Source organism: Miniopterus schreibersii, assembly GCF_964146895.1.
Source record: "Miniopterus schreibersii genome assembly, chromosome: 1".
Taxonomy (NCBI): Eukaryota; Metazoa; Chordata; class Mammalia; order Chiroptera; family Miniopteridae; genus Miniopterus; species Miniopterus schreibersii.
This window is the reverse complement of record NC_138101.1, coordinates 50,463,794-50,479,423: the sequence shown is the minus strand read 5'-3', so window position 1 is coordinate 50,479,423 and position 15,630 is coordinate 50,463,794. Positions and strand designations below refer to the sequence as shown.

The following is a 15,630-nucleotide window of genomic DNA, read 5'->3' as shown; positions in this document are numbered from 1 at the left end:
AGTATGCCATTTCCCCCTTTTCACTCCCTCCTTTAGCCATGCTCTTCCTCAGAAGGCCAATGAGAAGCAGGAAAGCCAAATAAAGAGGTCGGGGGGGGGGGGGGGGTAATCACCGCCCCATTCTGCAGAGTCCAAGCCGATTCTGGAGGCTCGCTACGCTTTATGACCCAGCAATTCCCCCGCTCAGATCATTTTATACAGGTGGAATTGAAATACTATTTTAGGCATTATTTTCTTCATAAGCATTGGATAAAAATTCAATTTTCCTTTAAAGGTACCTCAAGACTTTAAAGTACGCTTACGCACAATAAATAGTATATATTTAGTATATATTTAGTATATATAGCATACAGTATATATTTTATTTATATACATATATAGCAGCATTCTATGAAATGTGCTTTCAATTTGTATTTCTTGCAAAGAATAACCCTGTACATGTCATTTTGCATGTGTGCAGGTCTCTGTAAGATACAGAGTGATGTTTGACAAATGACAGCCCTGGAAACACCACATTATCATAATACAGAAAATTCCTTTGTGACCCTTTGTAGCCAGTCTCTTACCCCTACCTCCCACCTACGGGAACCACTGATCTGCTTTGTGTCACTAAGTCTTTCCTTTTCTGGAATTTCATATAAAGGAGCTCACACAGTGTGAGGTCTCCGCGTCTCGGCATTTTCACTGGGCGTGACCCTCTGACATTTGCGCTCGCTGCTGCGTGTACCGGTGGCCCACCCTTCTCACTGCTGAGCGGTGCCCGATTCTATGGGTGGACCACGGAATTGAGACCTCTCGTGACCGGAACAAATTAAAACAGCAGATAAGACTACTTTGCTGCTCCATTTTTTTACCTACTCTTTTTCAAAACCTATTTGTCTACTTGTGCACCTATCTTTGCACATATTACCACTGTGTTTAGAGAAAAATTACTTTTTTCATTGGGTATCAGGTTTCTCAGGGACAGAAAGAGGCAAAGGACTCCTCCTGGAATGGGGTTCCTTGGTGCCCTAGGAAACTCAGAGCTCGGGGTTCTGCTTCTCTCCGGAGAAGCTTTGCATCCTTCTGTTGACAATATTGGCAGGGGGCAGGGGGCAGGGGGAGGGTGGGCTATGTAATTTTTATAGGATGCCTTCTAAAATAGCAACAATAAGAGTTAAAACGGAAAGACACGCACACAAAAAAATCCACTGACTTCTGGGAGGATGGTGGCAGCGCAGTGCGGAATCTCCCTAAATCCCCACGTAAAAACAGAGCAACTAGCTAGCAAATCCCAACCCCCGGACAACATTCACAACAACACTAGGTGGCAAGGTATCCTCCCAAACTCCAAAAAACAAAATTCTGGACACAAATCCCCACTGTCACAAGACATGCATGGCGTTGACGTCCGTGCGAGAGAAAGTAGGAGGAAGCAATAACGGGCCAGAGAACAGAAAATCCCTGAAGTATGGGCACTGGCTGCGAAATGCAAAGAGCTAATTTAAGCACAGCAGGCCAAACCGGGAGGGACTGTGCCTAATCCAATACAGGCAATCTCCGGGAAGGTCTGGAGAAATTAGGGTCACCTAGCGCCTGTGAACTCTCATCACTGACAAGCCGGGGCTCCCTTCCGGACAAAGCTCCACACTGGGCTGGGGGGCTCTTGGGAGGGAAATGAAAATCAAGCAGGGAGGACTGAGACAACAGAGACAAAAGCAAGGGAGGCGTCATTACAACCAGGGATTGGAACTAAACCCGTGCATGTGAAAAACAGAAGATTTGGTTCTGTGAAGTCAGAGAACCTAACCTGAACGTTGACCAGATCTTCTACACACTCCTCGCTTATGACAACATGCATCTGAAAAATTCACTGGGTTATGCAGATCCTCCCGATGTTGACACCTTTAATTCTAGAGTATCAAAGATACATTTAATTGTGTCACTATCAGCACAATCCCACCAGGAAAGTGGGTGAGTATTAAGAAGCTGTCAAGCTCAAGGTGTTAGATAAAAGTTTTTCATTTGTTCAAATTTCATCAATGGTAACACATTCTGCCAGTGTTTTTCTTAAAGTAAAAGGTTAACCCAGTTATTTTTCGAGAACCTGTCTCCCAAGTGCTCAAATCTGAATAACTATAGTTTGTCCATTGTTCTTTCAAGGAAACATGAAGTACCATGAAAAAGCAGTGAGTATAGCTCTCAACTCAAATAATCACACAGATGCATTTCCTTGAGCCGATTACTGTAGTGCCTTTCAAACAGCATGTGGAAGAAGTGCTTTATCCATGGAGCTTGTCTCTCCACCAGAATGTTAAAAAGATGTGTTCTCAAGGGTGGGGATTTAGTGCAGTTAATATTTTCTGCTGTCCAACAAAAACGCTCTTAAGTAAAATTGGCATTTTTTTTCCTGTTGTTAGTGCATGGTGGTGAGAAATGTAATGATGCTAGTGGAGTTTGGTACCACTACGTTGAGTCATACTAAGGTGCCAGTTTTCCCCCATCATTGCTTTTGCACCATCAGTGCAAATGTTAACATAGTGAAAGGGCAAAAAACACCTTAGTATAATATCTTAGTATCATTGTGAAATATGTTTGAATTTGGGGGACATCCTGAAGGCATCTTAGGGCCCCCCCCAGGTATCCTGGGACCACATTTTGAGAACTATGAGGCTAGAGAGACAACAATGTGAGGACCCATGAGGACCATTAAATGCATAGCTACATATAGAACTAAGACTAGGTAAGAACTAAAAGGAAGAGAGTACAGTGTCTAATGTGTGTATGTAGATATAGTGTAAATATTAAAAATAAAAGAAGAATAGAAGATCATATATAAAGTTTTTAATGTTTACAATAATCCCATTGGTGTTAGTAGTATTACTATTGCTATTCTGAAACTACTATGTGTTTGAAGAGATAGAGCAAATGATTATGTATCAGATATTCTAACCGCAGCAGAGAGAAGTTAATAATTAAAAATGCTATACAGTGGTCATGATTTTGAAGCGGAAGTATAGTATGAACTTCTGAGGCAGACTGTCTTTAATACATGTGTGTATGCATGTATATTGCCCATGTAATAGTATGCCTGTGGGTATGCATTCGTATCTACTAGCTCTGTCTACTGAAAGGCCTAGAAATGACCAAACCAGTAGCAACGAGCATCACTAGTACCTATAATATTGTGGCCTTGAAATATCATTTCCCACTGAAAAAAATGTTTTGAAAATTGGACTCTTTGGAAATTAGTTGATTCCAGGTTTGGGGCAGGAAATAGATGAGTCTGAGACATCTTGAAATACTAAAAAGAAAGGAAGCTACCCAAAACTATTCAAGTCATTTCAAAAGGACTCAGAAGGCAACTTGAAGGGGCTTCCACTGGCAAAGATGGGAACAGTGATAATTACAAAGAACAGTAATTACAATGCATTGACCCATGAAATAGGTTTAAATACATGAGTTCATAATTATATTTTTAAAATCGTGTTAGTAATAATATTTACAATAGGAAGAAGGGGGAGGAGGAGGAGAACTGGCGGTGAGAGGATATTAAGAAGCCACAGTTGGGTGGGCCTGGAGGATATTATGCTGAGTGAAATAAGCCCATCAGAGAAAGAAAAATACCATATGATCTTTATATGTAGAATCTAATGAACAAAATAATTTAATCATCAAAATAGAAACAGAAGCATAGATACATAGAACAGACAGCTGTCAGAGAAGAGAAGGTTAGGGAACTGGGTGAAAAAAGGTAAAGGGATTAAGCAAAAAAAAAAAGTATACACACACACACAGACACAAACACACACACAACAGTATGGTGATAGCCAGAGGGAAAGGGGGTTGGGGCATAGAAGAGGGAAAAGGGGGGATAATCAGGGATGGAAAGAGACTGCTTTGGGCAATGGGCACATGGTGCAGTGTGCAGATGATGTTTTGTTGAATTGTACACTTGAAACCTGTATGGTTTTGTGAAACAATGTCACCCCAATAAATTCAGTTAAAAAAGGATCTATTTCATTATTTAAAGACTAATAAAGGGAAAGAGTCAAGCAGCATTTATCCTGCCTTTTATTTATGGAAGTTACCACTGATTTACTAAGTACTAGGTGAGGAGAAGAGGCTTGTTGTTTTTGTTATAAAAGTGTTCCAATTATTAAGTTAAAAAATTATAATGCTACCAAATGGATGAACATTGAAGACATTACGCTAAGTAAAATAAACCAGTTGCCAAAAGACAAATACTGTGTGAATCCACTTATATGAGGTATGTAAAGTAATAAAATTCATACAGACAGAATGTAGGATGGGTTGCCAGGAGATGAGGGACGAGCGGAGGTACGTTTAATGGATACAGAGTTTCAGTTTTGCAAGATGAAAAGAGTTGTAGGGATGCATGGTGGTAACCCTTGCACAGCAATATGCATGTGCATAATGCCACTGAATCTTACACCTAAAAATGGTTAAGGTGGTAAATTTTATGTTATGTATATTTTATCACAAGTTTAAAAATTGGGGGGAAAATTATAGAATTAGGATATCACCGTTTCAACATCCAGTGAATAGCTGTAAGAATTGCACTAAGATCACACACAAAAAAGAGATAACCAGATGTTATACAGCACAATCAATAGCCTTGCTCAGATGATCAGACATGAATTTGACCCAGGTCCTAATCTTTAGGAAACAGAGGGCAGAGGAGTAGGTTCAACTGCATTGTGAACAGCAGTCAACAGAATTCAGACTACGGGAAACTGTGCGGGTCAGATGACCTAATTTTTCAATAGATAAATTGTAGGGATCCTGCATATTAAAAGAGATTGAAAATCTATCAAATAAAAGACTAGTAAAGGGTAAATATAATGTCTAAGAAAGTCCATATGGTTGATAAAACTAAGGATATGCAAGGAAGTTATTGACATGAGCGTCTGAACAGAAAGATAGAGGGTGTTGTAAGCAAGACGGGGCAGTAGACGGAGGGACAGGACACAAGGAAGAGCTTTTCAGATGCCTAGGAAAGTGTTATTTCTCGATCTTGTGGTGATTTCTAGAGTGTTTACCTTATAATTTATGAAGGGAAGTGTGTGTGTGTGCGCGCGCGCGTGTGTTAGTTTTCTGTATCATATTGATATATTTTATCTTATAACAAGAAAAGGATTTTGGAAAATAATGAGCTAAAGTCTCTTTTCAGCTTCCTGTAGCCTCAAATTTTATACTTTCTAATATCTACTAAACTCTTCATGTAGAAATTAAGTTTTCTGGACCAACTATCTTATTGGAAAAAAGTATGGTGTTTAATTTATATTTACCTTAATATTTGACAAAAGAAGTTAAGCTGAGCTGATGTAGACAAACACCTAAAAGCTTTCTCTCTCTCTCTCATAAGATAGAGAGGAATGGAAATCTTAGAATTTTCATGAAAGGGACAGGATCAGGGAGATATTTTGTTGTAGACTAAAAAAACTCAGAATGAAACGGAAAATAATTATTCTTTCCCCTTCCCTCTTCTCTACTAAATTCTTAAATGTTCAATTAGGCCAACTTTCAGAAAACAATGGTGCTATTAATGACCACGGGGAAGAAGGGAACCTCAGTAATGAGGCCAGCGAGAAATAAAGAGAAGTAGCAGTTCATGGAGGAGGAGAATTTGAGGCATTTTGTAATTTAGAAAGTAAGAATTCCTTCATTTTTCAACCCAGAGGTAAATAAGAAACATTGTCTTATAGAGGATCATATTTCTCTACCTCTCAAAATCAGTTAAATAAACCAAAATTAATAAAACTATATTACCTTAAAATAGTAACTTTTGAATTTTCTGAAAATTGCATTGGACTCAAAAAGTGAACTTGAATTTTCTAGAGTTCTTGCCTAATATTTTACAGCTGACTTATAGAAGTTCCATTTATTCTTGTATGGTTACTGAGGAATCATTTAGTAAATTATTATGTTTAGTAAACTAAAAAAAAAAAGCCTGACCCCCAAAGAGAAGATTTTTCTCATTTGAAAAACCTGAGTCAATAAATGGAGTTACCATGGATTCACTTACTTCCCTAGTTTGCTCAATAGGTTCAGGCCAAGGAAAAGACAGTGATTATTTTTTTGAGGAGGGTATAAGATAATCATTTACTTACCCTCCATGATAGTCAAAGGATCTTCCACTTTGGGGCGCAGGATATTGGGGCCAAAGACAGTGGCCAAGTTCTGCACACTCATTTTGTTAACTCCCGAGTAGGACTGTACTTCATCCAAGAATCTGTCGGGTGTAAGAATGTGAACAAAACACAATGGGATCAACTTTGTCAGTGGAATACAATGAGCCATTAGAAAATATTTATAAACTGTAGTGTGTTAAGTGATTGATTATGCAGATAAAATTATTTAGAAATTCAGACATCCCTTAATGAAAGGTGGAGAAAATATGTTGCAAATTATTAAGAATCAGACTTGAGAGAACCTCTCAGATATCACCTCTGGCCTAGCTTGACATGGTTTCCTTTGTCAGTCACAGAAACAAGGGTTTGGATCATACTAATACGGACTTAGATTGAAGGATATGAATTTCCTTCCAATCCCTCAGTAAAGAATTAAATATATATATTCAATTTGAGAATTATAAATAAGATCATCTGGTATAATCCCTTATTTCAGAGGGGAAGCATCAATCATCTTCGTGGAGTAATTTGTGAGCTTTATATTTATAATCTGTTAAAATATGAGATCAAACATGGTTTAAATTAAAACAGTTCTACTGACATGAAAAATTATAAGCACAAAGTGTTTCAGTTTATTAGGTGCTAATAAAGTAAGAGGCATGAAACAGCCCTTTCCCTGAATGACTTTAGTGGGAGGGGTTGCTTTTGTAATCTTGCAGCATTGTTTTCATTCCGCAAGTGCTTCTGTTATCTCACGGCTTACTGATTGCACTGATAAGACAAAATTAGCTTATTTTATGTGTTATTTAGTATATTTTATTATGTGTCAGTCATTACGCTAACTTATTAAATTCTCACAGCATCTGTGTGAGGTAAATATTATGATGGTCTCCATTTAACATATGAGACACAGGAGCCACCAGAGAGGTAAAAATCTTTTCCAAGGACACAGAGTTAGGAAGTGGAAGAGCTGAGATCTGAACCCGAGTTCTGACTCTAGGGTTGTTGGTGCTCTTAATTACTGCACCATGACTTTTCAAAAAGGTGCCTATTTCGACGTGCTCATTACTGTTATACAGACTAAACTACAGTAAAACTGAAGGCCAAAAAGCCAAACTACCATTTCTTATTAGAAAAAAATGAAATTAAAAGTCTGTTTAAATGTTTCAAGAGAAGTTAAGTTTTTCCATTGTGAAGATAAAGACTTGCAATATGGTTCTCAAACAAGCCTTTTCCACTTTTACTTAAAGAGAATTTAACCTTTTTATTATCCAGTACAATAGCTTGGATTAATTTAAAACCTTGGGCTAGAAGCCCTGCATGTTAATAGGTCTATGGTATCAGTGAAACTATGTTTTGCTTTTTCAAATTCTGAAACCTAGGGTACTGTTTGCTTCTGAAACATAAAACATCATAGCAAGAGGTTTTGGAATTCCTACTCAGTTGCGGTTGACAGTGAGCTCCACAGTGTTTCACAATAGTTTTAAACTGCATAGCTCCTAGTCTGCTAAACGTTTATCTAATCACAACACAAAAAGCATACATAAATGATGCACTGTGCAGAACTAAGCATTTGAAATTTATTTTTGAAGTGGACTAGGAAGCTATCATTTAAGATACTCAGCAGTCCTGTCAATTTAAAATAATAGGTTTCAATTTTACGTTTGGCTTTTTAAGCAGGAGCACAGACATGGCACCTCCCATCCCAAGCTTTAAGTTAAAAATGATCACTGAGGGAGAACTTTACCAGGCACAACTATTTTTTCTAACATAACTGAATTACAAATATCTTTTCAATGAGTCTTGAATGAGGAGAGGAATGGAAAGAAAATAGTATTTAGTGAACACTTACTACATATACATTAATTAGTTAAAAATATAATTTAACTTTTAAAACAACTTTGTGAATTGTATATTTTTACTACCATTTTACCTATTAGGACTCTCAGACTCCAAGAGAATACGAAATGGCATAAAGGTAGGTAAAGAGTCAGTGGTAGAATCTGGTCTCCCATGTAAATCTTTCTCAAGCGAAGGAGCATGTTCCTTCTTTTAAATGATGGTACATGGCACATGCACAAACGACTTCAAAGCCACATAGCTTTAATGTGTAGAGCTAAGATAGACTGCAGAAATAACAAATTACAAAATCATGCAATTTTCGTGCTCAAAGGAACCTTTGAAATCACTTTGTCAAAACTCTTAATTTGACAAAGGCCAATGCCCAAGCTCGGAGCAGTAAAATAATTTTATTCACTGTCAAACATAAACTAGTGTCAGGCTAAATACAGTCTTATTTTGTTCAGGACAATTCTTACCTGCAAATATACTTGAGGAGGTTATAATTGACCACTGGCAAACTCTTCACCTGCTTTGCTAATTCCTTAACACCCTGAGTATAAAGAAGAAGAGAATAAACATTATCTTTCTAAGTGTTGGTCTCAGAATTAAAGCAAATAAGAAATGGACATATAGTGCTGATTTTAAAAAAATTTAATTTCACATATTATCAACACAGGATCCTGTCCTGAAAACTTGCTACCATCACAGAGAGCATTTTAGGAATATTTTCAAGGATGTGAAAGGATTTCAAATATTTCCATAAGTACTATTTGTGGAGAAACAGATTTAAGTGAAACCCTTTTAACATTTTAAACATCTGTTCAAATTTGCCTGAAAAGGGAAGATCGCCTCACTTATAAGATTTTTTTTGTGGGGGAGGGAAGCAGCCTTGATATAGTGAGGCTCCTTCCCATTTTTAGCATGCCCCAAACAGACAAACACATCTACAGACAAATAAATCTCTCAAGACTGGTCACATCTAGGACACATCCTTTGGGGTGGGATGGAGGGTTGCAAAGCCTGATCTTTCCGGAAATTTTGCAAACGGATTAAATACTTTGTTTCTTCTCATTGTAGAACTTCCTCTAAAATACAAATGGTCCCAGAAAAGCTAATGGATGATGTGATCTGATTGTTCTTCTCCCTGTAATGGGCCAGAAAGTATTTCATGCTTTGTAGGATATGTGGTCTCTGTATCCAAAGCAGAGACCACATATCTGGTGTAGTGCAAAAGCAGCCCCAGACATTATGTAACCACCAGGCAGCAGTTTTGGCCAGAGTGTCAAGAAAACCCAAAGGGAAAAAAGAAAGTCTCTTCAACAAATGGTGGTGAGGCAACTGGGTATCCACATGCCAGAAGATGATGCTGGACCCTTTCCTCACACCATAAACAAAAAGTAACTCGAAATGGAGCATACACCTAATTGTCAGAGCTAAAGATATAAAAGGCTTAGAAGAAAATATGGGAGTCAATCTTTGTGACCTTGGGTTAAACGAAGCCTTCTTAGATATGCAAGTAAAAGCACAAGTGACCCCCCCTCAAAACATAAATTAGACTTTATCAAAATTAAATACTTTTGTGCTTCAAGGGATACCCATTCAAGGAAATGAAGAGCCAAACCACAGAATGGGAGAAAATATTTTCAAATCATGTATCTGATAAGGTATATGTATCTAAACTGTATAAAGAACCCTTACAACTTAATAATAAGATAAACAACCAAAATAAAATGGGAAAATGATCTGAATATGAAGTTTCTCCAAAAAAAAAAAAAAAAAACACCCACAGCCAATTATGTACATGAAAAGATGTTTAAAATCATTAGCCATCAGGGAAATACAACTTATACCTCAATGATATGCCACTTTAAACACATTAGGATGACTATGATAAAAGAGAGAGATAACAAGTGTTGGCAAAAATGTAGAGAAACTGGGACCTGCACACACTGGAATTTTAAATGGTGAAGCCTCTTTAGAAAACAGTGTTACATACGGCCCAGCAACCCTACCTCCTAGGTATATACCCAAGAGAAATGAAAACACATGTTCATAGCAGCATTATTAATAACAGCCCAACAGTGGGAACAACACGCATGCCCTGCACCTGATGGATGGATAAATGATGGAATGTTATTTAGAAATAAAAGGAATAAAATACTGATAAGTGGTGCAATGTGGACGAACCTTGAAAACAGTGAAAGAAACCAGTCACAAAAGACAATGTATTGAATGATGCCGTTTACATGAAATGTCCAGAATAGGCAAATTTATAGAGATAGAAAGTTAGTAGCTGACAAGAGTTGGCGAGGGAGAAGCATAGGGAACAGGTAGGAGGTTTGTTATGGGGTGATAAAATGTGCTAAATATTTCAAAATTATATTTTGGTGATGGTTGCATAACTGAGAATATGCTAAAAAGCACTGAACTATACACTTCAAATGGGTGACTGTGTAGTATCTGAATTATATCTCAATAAAGCTGTTTTTACAAAAACAGGCAGCAGGTAGGATTTCTTAGGAGTCATTGTTTGAGGTGATTTAAGAGGCACACAATGAAAAAGGAAATAGGAAATAAGTCATCCAGTTTGTTCATAGACTATTTGGCACCACAATTAACCTTTTAGGGGAGCAAATAACCTTTTAGGGAGTGCTCATTTCATTTATTCAGCGACATTTTTCTTTTTGATGAGAGGGGATTAAAACTGGGACCCGAGCTGTGTGTGTCAAGTGTAAATGTGTGTGATGCTGATACACAGACTAGTGGAACACGATCCCAGGATAGGGCAGAGGAGTTTACAATTAAAGACCAAGCGCACCGACCACAGCCCGGAGCAGAACCTCGTGCAGAAACACGCGGGGACTCACCGCTTCCTCTTCCTTGCTGAGCAGTTTGGCACATGCCAGAAAGTCCTCGTACTTCGCGTATGGGATGACTGGCTCCGGGAGCTCTCGGAGGTACAGTTTGAGAAGCGACGCCACTGTGTGCACGTCCGTGTTGCTGTGGAGACAGGAGTGTGAAGATCGGCTTTGGACCGAGCTTTATAGCATTTTATTTATTTCTGCATCAAACATATCTCTAAGGGTCAGGATTCTCTGTGGACTGGCCGCAGGGCCGGTCCCTCCCGCTCTCAGGCAGCGCACACTCAGCGATGCCTGCGAGAGGCTCCCGCACGTGGGAGGGGAAGGAACACGCACAGAAGGGCGCTTGCGATTCTCAGTGTGGTCGGAAAATATCCGAAGGTTCAGCGTTTTGCTGGTGTGTGTATTTGATGTTAAGCAGAAGTGTTAACCCTCGAAAACAATGAGTATATACCAGACTTTAAAGAAAATAGAATACGAGTTACAAAAAAATACCAAATCTACATGTGTGTGTATGTGTGTATTTAGTGTCACAATTACTCCTGAATCCTAACTTTATTTCTCAAACTATACCACTAATTCTTGAGAAGACATTGGAGATTGGTTAGAGACACCTGAAGCTTGGTATGACAGGCTATAGCTTTTATTTTTCTTTAAATCCTCACCCAAAGATATGTTTAGAGAGAGGGAGAGGGAGAGAGAAACACTGATCAGTTGCCTCCCGTACACACCCCCACTGGGGATCGAACTCGAAACTTAGGTACGTGCCCTTGACGGGGAACTGGATTCGCAACCTTTCGGTGCGCAGGACAGTGCTCCAACCAGCTGAACCACCCGGCCAGGGCAACATGCTGTAGCTTTTCAAGCAGAGCCCATTTTCAAAATGATTGCTTCTCAGGATGATTGCTTATCCGATACTCTAAGATAGTTGGGAGCCCTTAGAGTCTTTTAGAAAGGGAAAGAACGCGCTACCAAAATCAAAATGGAAACTTGGCATGGCCTTTGTGTAACATGCAAAACTTATTTTTATTCTCTGCTGTGTATCAGAGTGGGAGGACAATTTACTGAAATATTATTTTACATTTTGTTCTCTAGATTTCCCTATTCCCTGTTAATCCATGAAGGTGGCTGACAATAAAGCCAGAAAGAGGTGGGCTGGTTTTTGTTGTGGTTTTGGTTTTTATTTGGGGGGGGGGCAGGAGCATGGGAAGGGGAGATGGGAGAGCAGGGGATTAGGAGGTTAACGGATCCCCACGAAGAGGGAAGGCTGCTCCTGAACGAGGTCAGCGATTCTGTAAGTGCTGACAACACCCCCCACTCCCAGACCACGCGGCAGGACGTGACAAAGCCCCAGAGGGACAGACCTGACGAGCTGGAATTGAAGCTGGGATTTGCTGCCTCAGCGAATATTCTCTTGCCCCAAGGGTACACGAGAGCAGAGCTGCCTTCACCAAACCACATGGGCTGGGACAACGGGCATGTGGGTTCTCAGCCTGGGGCTCAGGCTTGATTTCATCGGGTGTTGCCCACTCGCCTATGCTATAGCAGATGTTAGAGAAACAGCGGCTAGGAGCCCGAGGAGCTGAAGCGAAGTATTATTGGGGCCTGCCTACAGCCCATGACCCAGTGGGGGCGGCAGACGCCAAGCAGGTAATGACACGGATGCACCGTCGCCAGGAGCGGTGGGCGGTAACGAGAACTATCGGATGCTGCCTTCTACCCAGGGGGGGCTAACGCAGGGGCCGCTTGTCTGAGGAAATGCTGTTTGCGCTAAGACCTGAAGCGAGCGTAAGAATTAACTGAGAGCCCAGGAACCGCAGCAGGTCTTCCGACGGATGCCAAGCAGGCAAAGGGAGCGCGAGGCGGGAGGGGCGTCCTGGCCTTGAGGCGCGGGCAGAGGACCGGGAGCCCGGCGCTCAGGGTGGGCCGGAGGCGGGGTGAGCAGGACCCGGGATGTCCCCTGCCTCACGACGAGTCGGGGCAACGACTGAGGCTTTGGATTTTCACACTGAAGTCAGAGCAGGCCTGCTGTCCATCGTTTTGCAGATGTTAAAATAATAGAGGTGAGCTCATAGGGTCTGTCTTAACTAAGTAATTTTATTCTTTCCATAAGTAAATAAATATTTTTTCTCTTAAAATTCTAAACTAATATACAATATAGAAGTCATCTCAAAGGCTAGTAAAGAAAATAAAAATCATGTCTCCAGGATGTCTTGAAAATTGTGACCAAATTCATTAATTCCTAAAAATAATTTCCCAAATTAAAAAAAATATATATAGACCTAAAATGGTCTCAATGGTAAGACAAAGACAGTTTTTTTTCTTCTTCCTGGCAAACATGCATATCAAAGCCCCTCTGTGTTTCTTGGGCTATGTTGTGAAGCACCTGAGCCCTGAAGGTGCAGTCGTGAGTAGTAACAAAACCACAAACTGGGAAGGGCACGCAGTTCAACCAAGTATTAAGATAAACTTTCCATCTTTTCATTCCACTCGAATCCAACCCAATTATGACTGGGGTGTCCAAAGTCAATAACAATTTTGTTAAGTTAGAGGCAGGTACGGAGAGGAATATAAAAACAAAGTATGAAATAAGTATAATTTCAATATATGCTGTATATTATGTGTAATTTGTATGGCCATATAGAATTCATAAAATATTTATGAAGTAAATACAATAAACAAGAAATATACATTTAAAAAGAAATCTGTTTTAGTATTTCAATGATTGACTCTCCCCAAGCACACTGTTTTTAAGGTAACTTGTTTTTTCCACGTTTCTCACTGCCTTTGATCAGGTTTTTATTCAAAATTAGCTGTCCAAAGTGATTTGACCTTTATGGAATAAACACATTTAAGTTTACGCCGCAGCTGCTTTTCCCCCGGGGTGGGCTTCTCTGCAGCTGCTGGGTTCTTGGTAGCCGCAGCCTTTTCTCCTCCTGTGTTATTTTGCTGCTAATGCAGCTGAGCTACAGCACGGAGGACGTTTGAACACTAGATGGCAGAGTCAGACTAATCGAGACGGCGTGAAAACTGTGAAGGATGAAAGGCTGCAGAATCATTCTTCACCCACCAGCAATATTCCGAGTTCCAAAGCTGCAGTAATTTTCCAAGAATAGAATAGTTGAGCTGTGCATCAAGGTAGGAGATGTGGGCTGGGGCGATTATACTAGCCCTTCCCGAAAGCGCTATGTTCCATTAGCGGTTTAGCATTGTGGTACACACACTGAAGAGAAATTACAATAGATTTCCTTTTTTTTCCGATTAGCAAGTGTTATTAGATTTTTGCTTAAAGGATAAAACAAAGTTATGACTCTTTTTTGGGCTTATTAAGCTTAGGTTATTTTGTAAAAAAAGAGACTTCTACATTTTCCTAGTGTTCTCATTTTGGGCTTTGCCCTCTCCCACTGAATAGAAGACAAGCCCTTCTGGCCGGATTCCAACATATCTGCCAGTTCTGACTCACCTCAAGGGCCTCACATTGCGTCTGCCCCAATTGCCAGCATGCTGCCTACTACAATAAGAAGTCTGGGGTTTCTCTAAAAAAAAAAAATCACTTGGTATGTCCACTCTACAAAATAGCAACCATCTGCATCTAACTCTGCAGCCTGACCTTTACTAAAAACACATTACTTTGCCTAATTAATATCTGCATAATATACAGGGTGCTCCAGAAAAATGTATACACACTTTAACAGCTGATAGCTCTGAAAATGAAATGTATTTTAATAAACACTGCCTTTATAATTATTCAAAGTGTATACATTTTTTGGGACACCCTATATACAGCCAATTAGGTAAATACCAATTAAAAATGACTTTGTCTATCAGTTTAGAATTTTAAGAGAAAAAAATATTTATTTTATTATGAAAAGAATAAAGTTAATTAGTTAAGACAGGCCCTATCAGATCACCTTTATTATTTTAACATCTGCAATTGTGTGTTAATTGCCCAATGTACCTAGAAAGACTTGCTATCTTTGCCTCAGAGAACTATATCTCAGTCTTTATAAAGTGAAGTGAAGTGATTGCACTGTGGCAAAAGCTGGTGTAAATGTAGAATTAAAATCCCTAACCTGGCTGATAATAGTAATAACAACAGCAATAGCACACACCTATACGCATCTCTTCCTGCATCAGGCCTTCATGGCAGTTCATTGAGTGAGTTCTGTTATTAACCTTATTTGAGATACTTGAACAGGAAGCCACGCATACATGAAATTCTTTTTGGCTAATTATCGATATATGAGGGATTTAAATGTAATACTCTTTTCGTCGATATTCAAAACTATTTGTTACTGTAAAATCATTATACAAACCTCAAGTCTCTTTCACTCACCTGGCGGTGTAATCTGTTTTCAGAAGTTAAGAGAAATAATCATGTACATTCTATTCAGTGATAGCAAAGAGGCAGAGGCAGAGGCAGGCCCAGGGATCCTGAGTGAAGGAGCTGTCAGGCTGGAAGATGCTCTGCAGCATATGTCCCTTCATTGATCAACATATGGGTTTTGTTTACACCTTATATTGTACTTCTACTTCTGAATTCTGTAGTGCTTTTTATTACACTTAAAGGGAGGATTCCATGAGACTTTCTACAGTTGACCTAATTTTATATTCTCAGAAGTGTTCCTTTGGTCATTCTGGGATTCTTCTAGAAATCATTACCTCACCAAATAGTTTATGAACATTTATGGTGTGCACTGCCTTATGCCACATGCTCGATGAAACAGAAATCTTTTTTGTCCCCCTTGGGTTTATATCTCTAACCGATTACCAACAACATGTTTCCATACCAT

General features: G+C 39.4%; 1 protein-coding gene across 5 annotated transcripts in view; it reads right to left on the bottom strand.

Annotated features, from left to right (window-relative positions):
- Positions 1 to 15,630, bottom strand: part of ARHGAP24 (Rho GTPase activating protein 24) — a 625,501-nt gene that overhangs the window by 13,125 nt on the left and 596,746 nt on the right. For all 5 annotated transcript variants that reach the window (XM_081130578.1, XM_081130577.1, XM_081130581.1 and 2 more), the window contains 3 exons: positions 10,844 to 10,976; positions 8,453 to 8,526; positions 6,114 to 6,235 (listed from right to left, as the gene is read on the bottom strand). In XM_081130578.1, the coding sequence (XP_080986704.1) occupies positions 6,114 to 6,235; positions 8,453 to 8,526; positions 10,844 to 10,976 (329 nt within the window). The remainder of the gene's footprint in view (positions 1 to 6,113; positions 6,236 to 8,452; positions 8,527 to 10,843; positions 10,977 to 15,630) is intronic.